Genomic DNA, 20,165 nt, shown 5'->3' with positions numbered 1-20,165 from the left:
AAGTGTAGGCATGTTAATTACATTATTGTAATGTACAACAATAACGAGGCTAAAGAAAAAACATTTGATACGGTTTCTTGATGTTTTAATTTGACACACATGGCTTCCACCGTTTTTTTGTTGACTCGTCCACCCTCAGATTTGGCAGAGAGGAATTATGAGACAAAGTATTTCAGTAGTACTAAAAAGAGAAAAAACAGATTATTACTGATTTACATTAAATACTAGTTGCAGTGTGAGCTTAATAACACACCTGTATGTACAGAGGCTATCAGTTACACGCCTAACACGTAGAAGGTGATTCAGCCACATGTATTGTCATAATCCTGCCCTTCCTTAAATGTCTAATTAAAAACAAAGCATCAATAGTTTCAGAACGAGGACACGGGAACAGCTCTGGACAACATAAACACTTCGATACACCTGAACTTCTGAAGCCAGACTCTTTCAGCTCGTGATGACTGAGTCCAAGTCGGAGTGCTCGACATCTGAGTTTCCTTCACCAGTTGTTGGGACGAGATGGGACGTGTGGAGGTCGCCTGTGTGAGAAAACCATGCAAAGACGTCTCTGCTCAGTTTCTGTTCTTAAGTGGACGAGCAGCAGCTGACAGACGGCACGGAGAAGGAAAAGGCCTCTCGAGCACAGGGGTGAGATTGCATCCCTTCAGTCAATCCAGCTCGGCTCTATGAACAGCCACACTGTCTTTACTGTGTGTTGCCATTGGCAACCGTGGTTACCAAGGTAACCCACAGCTCCATCATACAGGGAGGAAGGAAGGAGGGGGAGGTCATGCCAGACTGCACAGGAAAGTGAAACGTTCTCGTTCTGCTCGGCTGTCTCCATTTGGCTATCATGCAAGTCAAAAGGTCCTGGCCTGGACTCTGTTGTGTAATACTCACTAAAGTGTACGCTGACAGTCACATACAGCGACAGCAGGTCCATGTACTACGTGTACTACGTGTACTCCATGTTTACTGTTGTGTGCATGGACACAAAACAAACAAAGAAAAGCTTGGTGGTCCATGAGGATTTGAGAAAAGAAATGAAGCCAAGAATGTCAAACAGCAAGAACAAGCGGCAGCCACCACACCTTCTTTTTCTATTCCTTTATTGAGTCCATCACTTTATACACCTTCGGATGGCCCTTTTCCGAGCATGAGCCTGTTTTTTTCATGATGGCTTTTTTTAAGGTGATGAGTAATTACAAAATATGTTTTGCTCAAGGCACTTGGATACATATTTCTTTAAGAAAGAGCAGGTCGGAGGTCACTGTCGAGACTTTTACCTGAACTACTGCATAATTATCAGTCATACACTAAAAGACACCTGTGCTGTTTTCCCACACCTTTCCTCTCCCTCCGTCTCATTTTAATTGGTCCACAAGAGAAACACTAAAACCAATAACTGAAAGATCTTCTAATAAAGCAATTAGCCAAAAATATTAAAGCATACAAAATCCATTGGTCAGTCTGAATTTAATAAGCTCATTTGAAAGCTTTGAAAAATCTACCAACATGAAGAAAGAAAAGACTTTATCGAAAAGTGCTGTTTACTGAATGAGGTGCTTAGTGTGTAAGATTACTGACAAAACATTAGCAAGTATACAACTGACAAAAATATTACTAGTAAAGTAGTTTTCTTACCATTATATAAAAGTTGTGAATCGTTTTAAGACACATTTCATTTAAAATGAAACGGCAAAAGATGACGTGCTGGTTCATAATCTTAAAGTCAATAACATCATCAAATAAATCCCTTTTCATGATACTGAATGCAGAAAATCATATCCTTTGTTAAAAAAGCTAACTACACATGAAGTCAAAAGTACATGTATAATGTTTCTGATATGCAGACTGAAACAGCATCAGATTACCAGTTACAGTATGACAAAATTTGTAGTTCTAGGAATATTCATGAAAAATGTCAGGAGAAATATAAACGTGTAAACAAAGAGAAAGTTTTTTTTTATTTTTTATATGTATATATATTTGTGTGCTTCTAGTCAAGCAGGGAGGGCTCTGAAGGACGTATGACAGTGGGTCGGTTGGGAGCAGCCGGAGGTCTTCTGCTGCAAGAAGAGAGGAGGAGAGGGGGAGGAGAAGGGGAGGGGGAGAAGAAACATGCAAGGAATAATATCATCAGATAGTCATGCACCAAAGATTCCCAAAACACCAAAAGCCAGAGCTTCCAGGGCAACCTTCACCAGCAGTCCCAATAACTTCCATCAATACCAAAGACATGAAAGCCATCAGTTTGTGTGCGCGCGCGTGTGTGTGTGTGTGTGTGTGTGTGTGTGTGTGTGTGTGTGTGTGTGTGTGTGTGTGTGTGTGTGTGTGTGTGTGTGTGTGTGTGTGTGTGTGTGTGTGTGTGTGTGTGTGTGTGTACCTGGGAATCCCTGGCGGCAGTGCAGGTGGCACGCGGGCCGGCCTGGAAGGGACAAGAGGCACAATACCAGAGTTAGGATCGCCCGCGTAGGCCGTTTGGCCCGGTGGTCGCGAAGGCACGGGCGGTCCTCCGAATGCTGGCGAGGGGTTGAGAGGAGGTGGAGGGCCCGGGGTGGGCCCCCTCACCCCTGGGGGTCGGCTGGGAGGGGCCGCTGTTGCTGTGGCGGGGCGGGACGCCGGTGGGGGACTGACACAGAGAGACAGAACGCTTTTGAGTGAAAAGTCACATTTTATATTGTCTGTTGATACGCTACACATCATAGTTTTATGCATACATTTGATTGGCGGCTAATGCAAAGATGATGATTATAGTGATAGGTGATTATTAAATACAAGCAAATATCATTTGAGAGTAATTTGAGAACATTAACTGGAGGCTATTTTAATGTGCGCATGTCAATATGTAGAGAAATAACGTGATGCTGATTAATAGATATAAGTCTGCAAGCTGCTGACTGAATGCAACACAATTTTTGTGCATCGCCACAACACCTCGACTGATTCTTGATTTTTTTTAAGCCGATGGTGATTTTGTTTTTACATAAACACATAACAGCAATTTATTTTATTTTTTACCAAGATATGCAACAATCAGGACATTGGACAGTAGGAAAATCAGCAGCGGCCTCTTGTGGCCAAAGTATATAATGGTGACTCTGTTCCCACAATATCTCAAACTTAGTCTGCACTCTGGCCTGTTGACACAGATACCGATATATCTGCAGTGAGCCATTATCAGCCGATGCATTTGTGTTGAATCATGTTTGTCACCTTGGGTCCTTGGGAATCCAGTGGTCGTCTACTGGTGGAGGCACTGGGGTAGAAATAGTGGTGGTGGTGATGTCTCCTATGAGGACCAGCGCCTCTTTCAAAGCATGATACATCCTCAGCATTTCATCTCTCCTCTGAGCCTGCTCTGGCGACTCCTCCATCAAACTGCCCTGGTCCCCGGCCGAGTACAGGTAGGCCAGCAGCTCAGAGTGGATGAAGTCCTTTGCCTGCAGATGGCAGACAACAAGGGAAGTTAATACAGTGAGACAGCAAGGCACCCATGTTATTGATCAATTACCTTCCATCTCATACCTCTCTAGATATAGAGTGAGATTGGTGGTAAAAAACAACAAACACAGAACACGTACACTGTTGATCATGAGGTGCATGATGGTCTTGGGCATGAGGTCTCTGATGGACTTGTTGACGATGCCGATGTACGAGTCCACCAGGTTGCGGATGGTCTCCACCTGCCGCTCCAGCTGCGGGTCCATGGACACGGTGTCGCTGGGATTCATCGCATCTTCGTTCTCAGGCTGCAGGAGATCAAGACAAGAGAAGGAGATGTGAGGGGATGCAGACGCAGAGATGTTTGGTTGGCGGGATCCCTTCAAATGTATTTTCACCCTCAGATTGCTTTATATGATGGATTCCTCTATGAACACACTGTTGTCTGCACATGTTAGACACTATTTCGTTTTTTTCCCATGTGAGAAATCAGTTTGTCTGTGCAATTCATTCTGGTTTGAAATTAAAATCAATGCACAGTGCTGATTAAGCAGATTAGTGGAGTTAAATACTTAAGCTTTGAAGCGGTGGTCGTGGGCACAGCCCTAAGTTCTTGTCCACAGTAATGCAAACACAGTTTAAGCCACATTATGTATTTTCTTGATTTCAGCCTTTCATTCACACCACCAGTATTTTTGATTATGAACAACAACTGGTTGTGGGACAGTGTATTAGCAAAACAAATTGTGCTCCAGCAAACCTACTCCTAAGAATTGAGTTTAAAACCTTGTTCAATAACTCATTTTACCCGAGTATATGCAAACAGTTGATGGATCTCTCTGGTAAACATTAGTCACAATGCGCTGTGTATCTTTCCTTACAGCACACTTAAATAAATACTGGAATCCTTTGTAAATACAAACTGTGAACCAACCTCAGTATTTAAACTGTGAATACACTCTTGTGTACCTGGTCTTTCTCTGGGTAAACACCAGCTCTGAGGAACGAAGCCTTCCAGCTGTCAACATCCTCCTGAGTGTCACATGCCAGCTCAATCTGACGCAGGTCTTTATACACATTTCTGTAAAACACACACGCACATTAACCAAATATCAGCACAGACAAACACCTTAAACACAATTGTTTTAGACGGTCATGGCATCCACACCTCTGTTCAGTATTGAAGATGGCAAAGCCATGTTTGCTGGACATGAAGCCCTTCTCCACATCTCTCAGCTTCAGGTTGTCGAGAGGCAGCATGTACTTCTTCTCTTTCTCCTGATAAAACAAAGTGATGCAATGCCGAATATAAAAGAAGGCAGACGAGAACAAATAAACCGTCAACTCACCAGAGCAGCCTCAAGTGAGTACGACAAGATCCTGTGACACACAGACTTACTTGTAGCGTTATAGTAATAACTCTTTACTTTACTCAGAACTTTTGTCTCTGAAAACAAGCCCCCTTCTTCTCTTTCACATAAAATAAGGAGAGTGAACAATACATTTCCCTGCATTCACTGTCCCGTAAGCAGCCTTACCTCCTCGTCTTTGTACCAGGAGAGAGACTCAGCAGTCAGGACGAACCAGTAGTCCTTGGATCCCCCCTTCATGATGCTGATGTTGATCGTGAGCCAGCCTCTGCGGATCACCTGCATGTGAGAGCCCAACAGTTGAAGAGATGACACGCCCCACCAGAGGGGTAAAACATATCTACAGAAAGAAAACAGACTACCAGAAACACATGAAAGGCAGAGTATAGTGTATGTACATCAGTATACAGCACAAAAGCCATGCAGGTGCTCCAGTATTCTTCATGAAAAGAAAGAGCACAGTGCAGTCAGATCAACCCATAAATACACCACAAACATAGAGACTGGAAATACAAGATGACAGGTTTCATGAAAATCACCTTCTCTGCATCCCTCTCTGTGTCAGACTGACGGACAAGAAGACAAAGCGAACAGACACACAGGGATAATCAGAGGTGGAAGTAATTCACTTGTTTGTTTGTTTTGTTTCTGTAACTTAATATTCTTTGTGTGTGTACCTGTAGTCCTCTTTTTTTGAGTATTTAAAACATTTGGTAATTTGACTTCAATACTTTTGATCATCGCTACATTCCGAGTTGCATCAGTTTACAGTACAAACAAAAGTCCTGTTAAACTGAAAGTAGGTAAATCATCAGCTGCAGCACATAAAAAGCTGCAGGTGTGTCTGCGGCCACAAGAGGGCGGAGCTCCACGTCGTGAAAGGTGACGCTCGGGACATGATGATCCCGTCTTTAGTTCACGATCCGAGGCCACTTCAGGCACAATCAGATCAAGGATAACACATATGTGTGGTTATAATAGCATTATAAGTAGCATTGTTGTACCTTTGCATGGTTAATAAATAATGTTAAGTCTATCTGAATGAATGAACCAGCTGGTGCACACGTTAAGTGACACCCTTGATGATCATGACCTGAACAGTGAGGGCACGCGGGGTCTCGCCAACATGTCGACTCAACATGCCAACATGTCGACTCAACATGCCAACATGTCGACTCAACATGCCAACATGTCGACTCAACATGCCAACATGTCGACTCAACATGCCAACATGCTGGTGACGTCTGTGTTCAAACTTCTACCTTCAGTGAGGCATTTAAGGACTTTCTGCTGTCAGAGACTGTTAAATCCTGATGTGACGGTGGAGCCTCATTCAGTCCAAAACATTAAAACATTTGAGGAGCGCAGTGGACTGGCTATACTGGGACACAGAGAAGACCAGTGGATTAGTTATACTGGGAGAAGATGAGTGGACTGGTTATATTATGATTTGAGAATGAACGGATGGAGGAGTTGAGCCAGGCCCCACTTATGTCTATGCACATGTATTTGATAGTTAAATAAACTCAATCGTCGCACATCAATATACACCTGAGAGTCTGCAGGCTGACTCTTTGGGAATAGTTTAATGAGGTCAGTCATATCATGAATTCAAGCCCGTGGCTGTGGCTTACTTTGTGACCCACGCAAGTTATTTGTTCACATCACCTTGTAAGCATCAGAGACATAACAAGACAGGCTACAACAGTATGAAAAAAAAACATCTTTTGGCCTGTTTGCTGGGTGAGAAACTTTCAAAACTGGAAGGAATGGCTGCCATCTTGGGACATGGTCTCCAGTTCTCATGATACATCCTTGAGTGAAACATTTTCGCTTCCCCCTTCTTCATCAAGGAGTCCAAATCTTGTTTTTTCCCGACATTGCCTGAATGACCGTTGAGTCCCCACCCACCCAAAGATGAAGTGTCAAGTGGAGGTGCAGGAGGTACGGTACTTACAAGAATCTCTCCCTGGGCCAAACAAAAAAGCAGGAACAGAGGAGGAGAAAGAGGAAAGGGAAATGAAGAGAAAAGACAACAGGGGCACAGACAAGAATGTGAAAAACGTGAAGCAACAAAAGGGCAACGATGACAGGAGAGACAGGTTGAGACATCGACAGAGAGAACAAGAAACAAGAGAACAGCAGGAGAAAGCAGCTGCCATGACACTGCAGTGTGAGCGCTTCATGGTGCGTGTGTGGAAACAGGCGAGGTACCTGATTGGGCATGACTCTCTTCTTGGTGGCGTTAGCAGTCGTCCTTTGCTGAGCACTGCAAGAGAAAGATTCAATACCTTAAACTCTGGTGTAACATCCGAGGACGAAGGGGTAGCCGAACAAAAGCACATATTATTATTTGGATATTTCTGATAGCACTGTTACCGAGGGCAACAACTAATGATTATTGTTCATTAATTATTCATTTTAGTTAGTTTGGTCTATATCAGCGGTTCTCAACTTTTTTTCAGTGATGTACCGCCCAACCAGCACAAAGCATTTTTGGTTGAAAAAAAGATATAATACACACCGCTGTGCCATCAGTGTCTGATGAATATATACAATTCAGTTTATTAATTAATTAATTAAATAACTATTTTAAAATGTTTAATGGATGCTCATTTTAAATATATTTTAAAAGAATCTCACGTACCCCCATTTGAGAACCACTGGTCTATATGATGCTTATTTCAGACAGCAGTGGAAAATGTAAAGATTTTGTGTCATAAATGGCAAAGAAAATAATCAAAATCTCACATTTCAGGAGATGAAACCAACAAATCTTTACATGAAAAATAATAAATAACAGAAAATCAAAAGTTGCAGATTAATTTTCTGTCAATTGCCTACCTAATGAATCACCTACTTCTGTTTCAGCTCTAGATAATTGGAAGAGAAAAACCCATCTCTGATCCTAATGAAACTATTTAATAATAAGTATCTTGAGTAAATCTCTTACTTGGCAAATCCAATGAAGTCCTCATGATTAGTGTTGATGTAGGAGAGCTCAATGTCAATCAACAGCAGCACCTGAGACACAGATCATTAAACATGTTATGAACACAAAGGAGGTGAAATTTTACAAACGTGGGCTGCATCTTTCTCACACACACACCTGGTCTTTGGTCTTGCTGTCTCTCTCTCTGACATAGGTGGTGACGATCCTCTCTGTCTCTTCTCTCAGTCGAGGGTAGGATCCCAGCTGTAGACCCACACACAGACAACACACACACAGACAACACGCACACACACACACACACACACACACACACACACACACACACACACTGCTGCAGGTACCGTGATTACAGGACACACATCTGTATAGATTTACGCAACACCGCAAACACTAAGTATCCTAATAAGCAGCTATACCCAACCACTGACAGCAAAGATGCAGTATAAACACACCATGAGGCAGGACATTTTGACACATCAGGACTGTAGAGGCATGCACTAGTGAGCTCCATATCAGCTTGAGATTCCAATATGGATGTTGTGATCGCAATAAGGCGGTAAAAAATTAAAGAAAACAGTGAGCATGAGCACAGTATCATCTCAAGCTGATACCGAGTCTCAACAAATCAGAGAGGAAATGGGGAAAAAAGATCAGATTGAAGTCCAGAAAGAGATGAGGGTTGTGTAGGATCAGCTGGAGTTGGGCTTCAGGGGGTGGTGGGGTTACATTGTTGTGTCAGTGGGGCAGAAACAGGTGTATCGGAGGATAAATGCATTCAATTCTCCTTTGACAGGGTGGGAAACAGCCAAAGTTGTGCCATTTTAAGCAGCCAAACGTCTTACTGTGAGAGCAGGGATCTGATTTAATAAGTGAGGCAGGGTGAGGGGTTGTTACATAAATCACCAATTACAGTGCTGATTGGGTAAGTGGGCTAGTAGGGATCCAGGATCAGAATGGATTCGTCATTAGGGAGGGAGCCACAGGGTAAGGTGGGCGGGACGTGTGCCGAGTAAAGCCGTCGAGCAGCGGTGAGGGGGAACGATTAACAATAGGAGACAGTGACAAGTTAATTGATTAAGTTTTTGTGAGTCCCCTTTTCTTTCTTTGACTGCTCTCCATCACTCACATTTCTTTTTTTTCCCCTTCACACTCTCTCTCTCTCTCTCTCTCTCTCTCTCTCTCTCTTTCTCTGTATTCATCTGTCGCTCTGCTGTTCCCGTTTACCTTTTCAGTGCACTTCCTGATCAAGGTGACAAGCTCGGTGACGACGAGGTCAACACATTTCAGACAGGGGTCTTTCAGCTTAATGATCTGCTTTTTCACTATAGCCTCAAACGCCAAGTCTGGGGTGAACAGGCCTGTCCTGTGGTGAGGCATCATGGGAGTTGGAGGTTTAATGTCAGGTGAAGGAAGAGGTGGTGTAGCATGGGCCATGATGAGGGAAAGGGAACGGTGGAAGAAATAGTAGTTTGGGGAAAAAAGAAAGAGTCTCAAAAAGGAAAAGAATGATGATAGAGATTGAGGAACATGAAAAAAAAACAGGTGTTTAGTTAGTTCTACTTCATGTACAGAACAGAAACAAGCTGCAGGTGTTTATTACATTTCCATGTCAGCCTACAGCTTATGAACCATGCCAGTATCAGGATTCAATGGAACTCAATGGAACTATTGGATGGATTGCCATATCATCTTTACAGCGCCACCATCTGGTCCAAATTTGGACCCACACAATTTGATTTAACATAAGATGGGGAACATCGTGAACGTCATACCTGCTAACCATCGTCATGTCAGCGTGCTGATCTCTGCATTTAGCTCAAAGCACTGTGTCACTGTGAGTACTGTGGCACTAGTTTTGTTTGAGCTGTAGCCTAAAACTAAGCCTGCAGCTTGTTTTGTATTGAACCTGTACAGGAACATGTAACAGCCCGTCTGTTTCTAACCACACATCCTCTCAGAGGCACAACTCCAGCCAGGATATTCAAGTGCATCCACTGATGTTCATGCAAGTGAACGTCAAAGCAGGACTATAAAAACTCAACCTTTCCTTTTGAATTCATCCCCTTTTTTTCATTCCCAGATGCCAAAATGATGTCCAAAAGCACTTGGCTGTAAAGCTAGAACGGCTGCTTTCTACAACCGCTGCCTCTGGCCACTCTAAAGTTGGCTGGTCTCTGTGGTGTGTATGGAGTACGGGTGTGGCAGCCAGGCAGGAGACCATGCAGTGATACCTTTTTAGTGCACTGTCTGAATGTGTTGATGAGCTCCTGGATGACCAGGTCGATGCATTTCAGACAGGGCTCTTTCAGCTTAATGATCTGCTTTTTCACTATGGCCTCAAACGCCAAATCTGGGGTGAACAGGCCTGTCCTGAAGGACATAGAGACAAGACAGACATGGAGACGTGGAGCAGGAGACGTGAGTAGAGAGACACACGGGAAGAGAAAGAGACAGGCACACACTGACGAGGACCAAATGAGCAGTAGTGAAAGAAAAACTGGAACAAATAGAGTGGAGGACCGCTATAAGGCTAACAAGCAGCCAGGGAGACGAATGAAACAAATTAAACGGATGAAAGAGAACAAAGACAGACGGAAGAGACAACACACTTAAAGGGTAGCTTTGGTTTGTTTCAACCTAGGCCCTGTTTCCCATGTTTTTGTCTGAATGACTAATGGGGACAACCAATTATTTTATTTGATCCTGTATTGAGCGACAGCGCTGCAGACGGGAGCCGCTGAATGGGCTGCAATGCATCGCCCGGGGCAATTTCTCACCGTCATTGTACATCCACTAAGAGTGCTTGTTTTTGCCACTGAAAGGCTCCGATTGTTATTTTAAGTGTCGGACTGTTTGATATGGTGTTTTACTTTTTCTTGGCAATTGGTGTGCCATATCAACATTAAGGATAAAACTAGGTTTAATTATGACACCACATCAAAATTGGAATCTACAACAGATCTGTAATTTTATTCCACAAAGAAACATTAAAAAATACAAATTATTTGAGACCACTATACAAACAGGCTGCCAACCGTATAAAGGATAGGGCGGGTCTTCATGGAATGTGGGTGGGGGAAAACAAAATAAATGTTGGAGGACAGAACTTGTAGCGTGGTACTATCTAAAAATTTTTAATGTCATGTCAATATTTGGCTTTGATGCAACAGGAGATTTCCGAGAGAGACTTCTACAAGCGAGACACACAATAACAAACAGGCCGGATAAAGCTAAAGGTGAAGAAAAACGTTTTCCGTTTCGTGAACAGTTGCTCTGAGTTACGTTGAAGCCTGTCGAGCACCTGCTTTCTGTCGCTCAATGCCCCACCAATTTAGAAAGATCGTTGTTCCCATTAGTCACTTGAACAAAAAAACACGAGGAAATAGGGTCCAGGTTGAAATGTACTAAAGTGACCCTTTAAGGGGGGACATGAAAAACCAAGCATACACTAACACCTGAAGACAGAGAAGACTGTGCGTCTTTATAAAGCTGAATAGACACAAATAAACAGGGAAGAAGCTGGCAGACTTAAAGACAGCGAAGACAAATGTGTGCAACATGTGATGCAATGTTCTCCAGCTTGCCTGACTCCGTGAATGTTCTTGATGGCGTAACTGATCTCTCTCCTCAGCTCCTTCTCATCAAACTCCATCTAAAACACAGGGCAAAAAAAAAATGTTATTGACGAGCATACACTGACACACAGGCAAACATGAGGCCAGACAGTAGGGATGGATAGTCTGTGGTTTGTGTGGATTTATGAGCGCTTAAGCAACATAGTTACAGTATAACACCAGTGATTGTAAATATTGCCACACCAGTACTGTGAATACAAAACAGCACATTATTGTGAAAACACAACAAACAATCCTTTGACACTGTTGTTTTTTCTGTTCACAAGAAAATAAAACAAAGCAATTCCTCGCCAAATGAAAAGACAAATGTAAAAATGATGTGACCTAAAGTCAAAACCTGCCAAAATTCCTAACTATAATACACTGAAATTAAAAGCACTACCAGACTACTTAATCTATAAAAGATAATTTATAAAAAGATAGAAAAAGGTCACCTTCACAAGCTCGAAGGGAAAGCGCTCATGGAAGATGCGGTTGATCTTTGCTCCACCTGACAGGTTGGAGGTGTCCACCTGATCCCCAGATCCCTCGATGCACTTCTCAAAGTCCACGCCGAACTGCTGCACCATCCTAAACATTGCAAGAAGTAGACAAAAAATTTCATAACTTCTTTAAATAATGTATTTGCGTGCCTGTGTGTGTCAGTCCGTGCGTGCACTGACTGGAGCAAGGCCTTGGTCTTGCGTGTGGGGTCGTCGGGGCGGAAGTTCTTGTACTCCTCCACCTCCTTCTCCAGCGATAACACCTGGCTTTGCAGCTTACTGCGTAACCCTGGCAACGTGTCACGAATGTGGTTGGTAAGTTGCTGGAAAGAAAGACACAAAAGTTATACAATAAGTTAGTCTGCTTTTTTTTTTTACTATGACTTAAGGAAACATTTTAATGCAGTGTTTTTATTTTTTAATCATGGGTGCTTTTTAGGAAAGTTTTCAGGGGAAAAAATTTGACAAACAAATAAAAAATCCATCCAAGTTAAAACACGAATACTTTCGTACTCAATGGATTAGTGTATTTTCAGTTCAGTGCAGCACCGATACCCAATCCTACCTGATTGAGGGTCTTCTGCAGGTGTGGTGTGCCCATGCGTTCGGCAATGTGTCGATATGCAGGGTGGGACAGGAAGAACTTCCTCTCCGCAGCCAAAGCAGCGCGAATGTCTTTCTTTCCATCGATGTCCTTTTGACTGCGGTTCACCACCCCGATGTAGCCTCAAGAAAAATACACACACCGTTAGCTCTGTCAGAACTGTTGTTAGCACTGCTAGCAGCGTTAGCTTCTAGCTAACTGACTGTTGAGAATTTAAAGTAAGAGTGTAAGTGTGTGTGTGTTTTCTCACCTCTGCGGAGCGGCAGTAGTTTGTTCTCCAGGATGTCCCGTGCGTCCGTCCCCTCGTCCATCAGGTCCAGCTTGGTGATCACACCAATAGTCCGTAGACCTAAAGACGATATTGAATCATTGATGAGACTGACGTTCTTACATTCAAACGTCAAACAGGGATTTTAGGATTTACAGATAAATTGATGATATTATTTAGGTAGTTCAATTCTTATTAAGTATTTTGCAGTGTTTTTCCATATGCGTTTGATAGACAAGAAAACCCGCTAAAAATAGTTGATAGACTCTTTTCTCATTGCCAGTAGACGAGTATGCCTTTCTGTCTTGGTTTTCTGTTTTTTTAATGTTTGATGTCGCTGTTTCGGTGGTTACTTTGAAAGAAATCTGCTCCTGATTATTTAGTCTCTCGAACTGTAAACCAGAGTCAGTGAATGTTGGAACAGTAGAAAGCCTGAGTTATATTTTGTTGTTTGGATGAAGTGTGTTTCACGACAATCAGCAAGGTAAAATTACTGTTGTCTGACTAGAGTCGGGTGGCTTTGAGGGAGCATATACATTTTTTGTTTTGTTCGTTAATAAATTATAATTATTGTCTAAATCCCTTTTGAGTTCATGTAATTCACCTAAAATTACTTCAATGCTTGCACGCGAATCATCATGTTTGTTCACCACCTAATTTCTTTAAAATGCTCACATTAGCAATAAACACAATGCACAGCTGGTTGAGAAAAAGCATGTATTTGGTCAAAGTATTAAACAAATTGTTATTCTTCTATCTGATGATGGCATTAGATGTGAAGTTAAGGGAAAACTGCGACGCTGTAGTTATGATATATTCTACAATTACACACCTGTACTTTTAATAACATCTTCAGGATTGAATGAAAGAAGGCCAAAGGTGATTACATTTAAATACATCTCTACTAATCTTTTTCAATACATCTATGCTGCCATGAAGTCTTTTAATAATGTAACTGTTAATTATTCTGACAAGCCGGCCTCTGCACTGAGGCAAATATTAATAGAAAGAAGAGTGATAATGGCTGCAAGATACAGAGATAGATATATATATATATGGCTCTAATGTGGTACAAAACTAATTACTTTTGGCTGTATATATATATGGCTCTAATGTGGTACAAAACTAAACTCCAGAGAAAAGGTATCAAAAGACATATAGATGAACTAGAGGCCTCAAAGTCTCACGAGGTCCCACCTTGAGGGTCCACCTCCTTGGAAATCTTGAGGGCATCGGAGTTGGCCAGGTCCATGTTGGCCGGGGTGACGGCCAGGATCAGACAGCTCTCCTTGGTGATGAACTGCATCAGCATCTCCCTGATCTGGTGCTCGATGTCCACAGGCTGGTCCCCCACAGCCACTTTGGTCATCCCCGGAAGGTCGATCAGGGTCAAGTTCAGCACTGAGAGGTGTTGATGGGGTAGGCCAGAGAGGAATCAATTAGAGGTGGAAAAACTTGCATCTAGAAGAGGTGTGTGTGTGTGTGTGTGTGTGTGTGTGTGTGTGTGTGTGTGTGTGTGTGTGTGTGTGTGTGTGTGTGTGTGTGTGTGTGTCTCTCTGTGTGTGTGTGTGTGTGTCTCTGTGTTACCATTAGGAGAGTAGACACGGAGGTTGATGGGGATGGAGGAGATGCCCTTGTTGGATCCGGTGATCCGGTCCGTCTCCGCTTCAATCTCCAGGCGGACCTCATCAAAGTCCACAAATTTACGCCCCTTACAGTGCAGGAACTCTGCATACTCTACATGGAAAAATTATAGTTTAAGACAGGAGTGAGGGTGAATATAGAAACAGATACGTTACATTTGGGGACAGATCAAGATGGCACAAAGACCCGATCAGGAACTTTGTGGGAGTGAAATGACATCATTCATTTCATAAAGCATGTTGTAGTAATCTAACTGTTGGAGTGCAAACACTTTCCCAACAGTTTGACAACTTGCCTGCTTTACAGTTAACCAGCTGGAGGATGAGAGGACGACGGGTGACGATGCCAGATCCTCTGGGCAGGAAGTCCCTGAGAGAGAACATCAGAGGAAAGGTTTACTACAAACAGACTGCTTTGGGACAAGTATATCATCACAATAGGTCACATCAAATGTTAAAATAAGAACAAGAGAAATCAAGTGCACTCACACTGATCCCTGATTCATTATTCAGTAACGTAAAACTCTTTTTCAGCAAATAAATATGAAGCACTTTGTCATACTTCATGTCAAAGTTCTGAATGTGTATCAGCTTCTACCAAAATAAGAGCACAAGCCCTTACAATTGATTCCTCAGGTGCATTATTAATGCAAATAAAAGATCGACTTACGACCCTGTTCATTATAAATGGCGCAAGGAGAAAGAAACATGTCTCAGTTTCCCCTTCGTAACCACATACATGTTCATCAGAATGGAAACTCGTGTTCAACAGAGTTGTGATCATTTCCAGGTCACTGATGACACATCTCTCCAGGCTATGATGAGAATATGTCTGTCTGTCCTTCTGTCTCTGCCGGGTCAGCAGCAACGACTGAGTTGAGTTTCAGTATAAGTTAAGCAGGCCACACACACACACACACACACACACACACACACACACACACACACACACACACACACACACACACACACACACACACACACACACACACACACACACACACACACACACACACACACACACACACACACACACACACTGCTGACAGAGCAGTCAGGATGTTACACAACAGTGATACCCATCCCCTTTCCTCATCTCTTCCTGTCACTTATGAAAGCACAACATGAATAATACCCTGACCAACAAGAAGGTTAATCAATGAAATCATTGTGTCATTTAAACATCCCAACCAAACAGTCCCTGGTTACATCTCCTTAAATGTGTGTATGTGGGTTCTTTTTTTTCACGCTTTATAGTCTAAATCGTTGGTTTCCATCTAGAGCTGAAACAACTAGTTGATGAATTGATTAGAATCCAGATTCATCTACAGCAGTTTTGAGTATTGATTAATTGCTTTAGTCAAAAATGCCAAATATTTCTGGTTTCATCTTATTTTTGTAATTTTTTTAATCTCATTAATCGTCTTCTGATCCATCGGAGGAGTCCCTTCCCACGGGTTGAGAACCAAAAATATCAGCTAGTTGCAACACTGACTGACTTACTAAAACCCACTCAAGTAAAAATAAAAGAAGAAACTAGTCTCACGAGCCGCCGTCACTCGGCTAATTAACAAACACGTAGACAGCCAAGTAGCCTTCTGTGGGTATCTGGTACCCAGTGTGTCATATACACATGACAGTGCAGCTGGTGACATCACTGATGACCCCAGCACAAACGCATCAATGCCCCTACTGTCTCCTCCAGCCACTGCTTGGGACTCGCAGACAAAAGGCAACAGGAAAAAAAGGAGACATGGCGGGCTAATCAACATTCCCTATCTCTTGGACAACAAGTGAAATCATGTAGACGAGTGACAAGTGTTCCCTTTTCTGGCCACCTTCACAAGGAGATAAAAACACAAAGCTGCTCCGAATATCTTCAGTAGATTAGGCCTGTATGGCGGCGTCTTCCCCTTCCCTTTCCTACCAGATAGATGTTCCTCAAGGCTTGTTTTAACTGCCAGACAAACTGGCTCAGTGATTATGTTCTCTATTTGTATAAGCTACGCAGAGTGATCCTAACATATGGATCACTCTGCAGTTGGTTTGCCTCTATTTCTCATCACATGTGGTCCACGCAACTCATTCAAATTCCTTTATACTCATTCATCAACCTCAAGAAGAAATTCAGCAGTGCAGGCATGCAGGGAGTGCAGACTCCTGTCTATTTAATGTGTGCTGCCTCCTTCCATACTTTATCTATTTCACAGTGACCTCGTGAAACCTGCTAACAATCTTTGTGCAGCCTACCTCGCCCTTGAAAGTAAAACATTGATCTCACCTTTGTAATTTGAGGTCTATAAAGATGTATTTATAACCACCGTCTCAAGGAAACAACCGTTATCAATGTTTGACAGAATAGGCCAGATATGAATCACCCACTGAACGGATCAGTGTTAATATAAAGTTATATTTTTTATAAATCTAGGAATTAAATATAAATGTGTAATTGTGGACAGTGAATAGCTCGGCTCCGAAATGGAAAGAATCCGTAAAAAAAGAAAAAAAGAGAAAACGTGAGGAACTGGGAGGCACCGACAAACAGAGCGCGTAACCAAGTGCTTAGTTGGCGACTTTTACGCAAAAACTCGGCGGAGCTTGTCTTAAAAGAACAACAAGGGCCACAAACTACAGCCACAGAAGGGAAACAAATCACATGCACATCGACAGATGAATCCATATTAACGGTACAACCTCCCGACGAAATTCTCCAACACGGAGCTCTTCCCTGCGCTCTGGCCGCCGACGACCGCTATCTGCGGAAGGTCCAAGTTGCAACTCTGGCCGATGGAGCTGAAGGCGTCCTGGAGTTTGTTGATGAGGGGAATTAGGTCTTCCATCCCCCGGTTTCCCATCGCGGCACCTCGGTCTGCCCAGCGGGCTCTATCCTGCTCTGCTCCCCGGTCAAATAAGAGCCAAGGGGTCGCTCTTCAAACCAGACGTTACCAGATGTCACCGCAGTCTGCCGCAGCCTCGGTGGGTTTATTTCATCAAAATACGAGGAAGTTCAGAGTCAACCGTCCCGACAGCGTTCAGAGCACCAGCGAGCGTATTATGTGAGCGAGTGTATAATAAAAGTAGCAACAAATAAACCGAAAACTTCTGTCATCATCCGGTCAGGCGACACCCAGCCTCCGCCAGAGATTGTGGCTCCGCCTCCAGCGTCACTTCCCTCTCTCATTGGTCAGCTGGGACGTCAATATACATGTCATCAGTTTTACGATACAGTTTTTGGACTTGCAATACAAAGAAATTACAAAACACCTGAAGGGGTTCATTTATTTTACTATATTTTGTTATAGCCGTTTTTGAAAATGAACTCCTTACTTAAGTTTGCTTTATCAAAAATAACACATTAACATTGAAAGCGTTTTTTTTCTTGTTAGAATAATTCGTCCTGTAGATAAAGGTCCTCAAAAGGTGTCATGACTTCCATATCGTATAACCATTTTTATAATGCGTTATGAATATATCTGCATAAATAAAATGATACGCACTCACACATATTCATAATGCTTCTTAACATGGAAAACCGAAGAACGATCTGGTAAGGTTTGTCTGGGAGGCAGGAGTCTATACAGGGGCTTGATTAATGATCAGAGGCAGGTGGGTGAACAGGTGAAAGGAGTTAGACTGATGAGGAGGGAGTGACTGACAAGTGAGGAGAGTGTGGAGCTGAACTGTGACAATAATACCAATAATCATAACACATTAAAAAGCGTTATATAATAACTTATACGGTCAAGTACTTAATATACTTAATAATTGTCACTTTAGTATCATAGGTATATTATAATTGCCATACTGGTAATCATTATAATCTTTTATAATGCATTTGTATCACTGTTATAACACATTATAATTCCATAAATGAGCCTCAAAAACACCAACTAGGTGTGAATATAAAAGACAATCACTGCTTTTTCTGTCACAGGTGGAGGTCATTGTAGATATTGATCATATTTGTGACAGCTGAGGCTGGAGAGTCGTCTCACCAGCCAACCACTGGCTGATCCCCTGCTCCACCAGAGGAGGGTGCTGCAAAGCCACATAAGGTAAAGAGGACACGTGTCCTCATGCACGAGATGTACTGTATTTAATACAAATATGCTGTACACTGGCTGTTCATCACCCATGAGCTTTAATGGACCATGGTTAACTGAAAGAGATGACACTGAATGTGTTTTGTCACATAATTATGTTTGTTTACAGAAAAAGTAGAAAACAGTAGCAACCACAAGAATTGGTTTTAAAATACAAGAATTTAATTTGACAAATAATAAAGTTTTTTAATAAAGTTTAACTCTCATTGACTGACTCAAACAAAATATATATCCTCATATTCAGAGCATGTTTAAATTAATAAGTCATATTATTAGCTACACAGCAAATAATTAATGCACATATAATCATTTTCAAACTAGTAAACTCTACATTTATTCCAAATTATAGGGTTCAACACTCAAAAATGTAGCACTACATTTCTTCATTCTTGGTGTGTGTCGATCAAATAGGAAAAATACAAATCCCTCACAGCAGGTTTGCCTGTAACTACTCAGTTGACATCAACAGGTGAAAGTCGGTCTATCTCGTGACCCCCTGTGACTGTAGAATAGAGAGCCTGCTCTGCTGCTGGAGGATGGGTGACACCCTGAGACCCACTGATAGAGGAGTAGTCACAGGTCGCCGAGCGGTTTTTATCTGTGTCAGGAGATGCACTCCCCTCTGTCGAGACGGTGGCAGAGTCCTTCTGGAAACTGATGCTGGCGTACTGGAGCTGGTCCGCGGGAGCGTTGACAGTTGCATAAACAGACGTCAGTGCGTCTCCTGAACTCGCCTGCTGGTTCAGCATCTGTATCTCGTCATAGTGGTGATCTCCATGATTTTCCTGCAGAGGAAGAAGGAGAGCGGTGTGATAGATGCAATTGTTGTGCGCATATACACACTTATAAACACACACACACACACACACCTCTGTGGCGTGTCCATCGTGAATCCTCTGCTCTGATGATCCCCATGCGGCACAACACACTGGGAACAAGAACATTTGAGTAGATCGTCAAAATCATGTTCAAGTTAAGCTTTCCATGTATGTTTGCCTCTTTAATTCAGTTATTCAGTATCATTTCTTTTGGCCCTTATTTCCAACCCTCACCTTGAGTCCTGGGGAGTCTGTGTTTGCACAGTATTAATACGAGCACAAGTATCAGTAACAACGCCAGACACACGACCACAATGGTAGTCAGATCTGCAACCAAGAGACAACAGTTCAAGCTGTGAAAGAATACATGCTGTCAGCAGAGTTTCATCCTCAAGATTAATGCGTAAAGGCAGAGGTTGTGTTGGTGTTTGTTTGTTCTGAAGTGTGATGCGTATTCAGGGAGGTGTGAACAGCAGCTGTTTGTTAGTTGTTTGTTAGAGCAAGAGTTGTTGCAAGTGGCCACCGGAGGTCACAAGATCACCTGAATGGAGGACTTTACGGGTTGGAGATGATTCTGTTGTCTGCTGAACTGGAGGGTCTGATCTTCTGATTGTGACGTGTCTATCAGCTGTGTGAGGGTAAAAAGCCAGAAGGTTAGAGATGTGACAGAAGGAACGAGACACACACAGTTTTTAATGCTGGAAGCTTGTCTCAATCCATCCATTCAGTGTTTTCACCATCTCTTTGTTCCCACTGTATTATTGTACTTTCTCTCATTATGTTCATTCATAAATACTCAGTGGTGAACAAACCCTGCATTCAAACCCATTGAAAGTGTTGGAAGC

At 42.6% G+C, this 20,165-nt stretch overlaps 1 protein-coding gene across 4 annotated transcripts; it reads right to left on the bottom strand.

Moving 5' to 3' along the window:
- Nucleotides 1–1,116: 1,116 nt before the first annotated feature.
- On the bottom strand, nucleotides 1,117–17,254 carry LOC306737958 (dynamin-2-like; the record flags this gene model as incomplete). Of its 4 annotated transcripts, XM_079219772.1 has the most annotated exons (21): nucleotides 1,117–2,069; nucleotides 2,387–2,632; nucleotides 3,217–3,443; nucleotides 3,585–3,752; nucleotides 4,414–4,525; nucleotides 4,613–4,722; nucleotides 4,983–5,093; nucleotides 6,772–6,783; nucleotides 7,029–7,083; nucleotides 7,768–7,838; nucleotides 7,924–8,010; nucleotides 9,999–10,137; nucleotides 11,352–11,419; nucleotides 11,837–11,972; nucleotides 12,065–12,207; nucleotides 12,450–12,610; nucleotides 12,739–12,837; nucleotides 13,954–14,157; nucleotides 14,344–14,493; nucleotides 14,696–14,769; nucleotides 17,094–17,254. In XM_079219772.1, the coding sequence occupies 21 exons, from the start codon at nucleotides 17,252–17,254 to the stop codon at nucleotides 2,000–2,002; spliced, it is 2,604 nt and encodes an 867-aa protein (XP_079075898.1). In that variant the 3' UTR covers nucleotides 1,117–1,999. The 4 variants fall into 4 exon arrangements, with proteins under 4 accessions (XP_079075898.1, XP_079075899.1, XP_079075900.1 ...); XM_079219773.1 differs by lacking the exon at nucleotides 6,772–6,783; XM_079219774.1 differs by lacking the exon at nucleotides 6,772–6,783 and having other exon boundaries at nucleotides 1,117–2,066.
- Nucleotides 17,255–20,165: the final 2,911 nt, after the last annotated feature.

The sequence above is a fragment of the Taurulus bubalis genome, assembly GCF_910589615.1.
Source record: "Taurulus bubalis genome assembly, chromosome: 6".
NCBI lineage: Eukaryota > Metazoa > Chordata > Actinopteri > Perciformes > Cottidae > Taurulus > Taurulus bubalis.
Note: the sequence above shows the minus strand (reverse complement) of the source record. Positions and strands in the feature narration are given on the sequence as shown.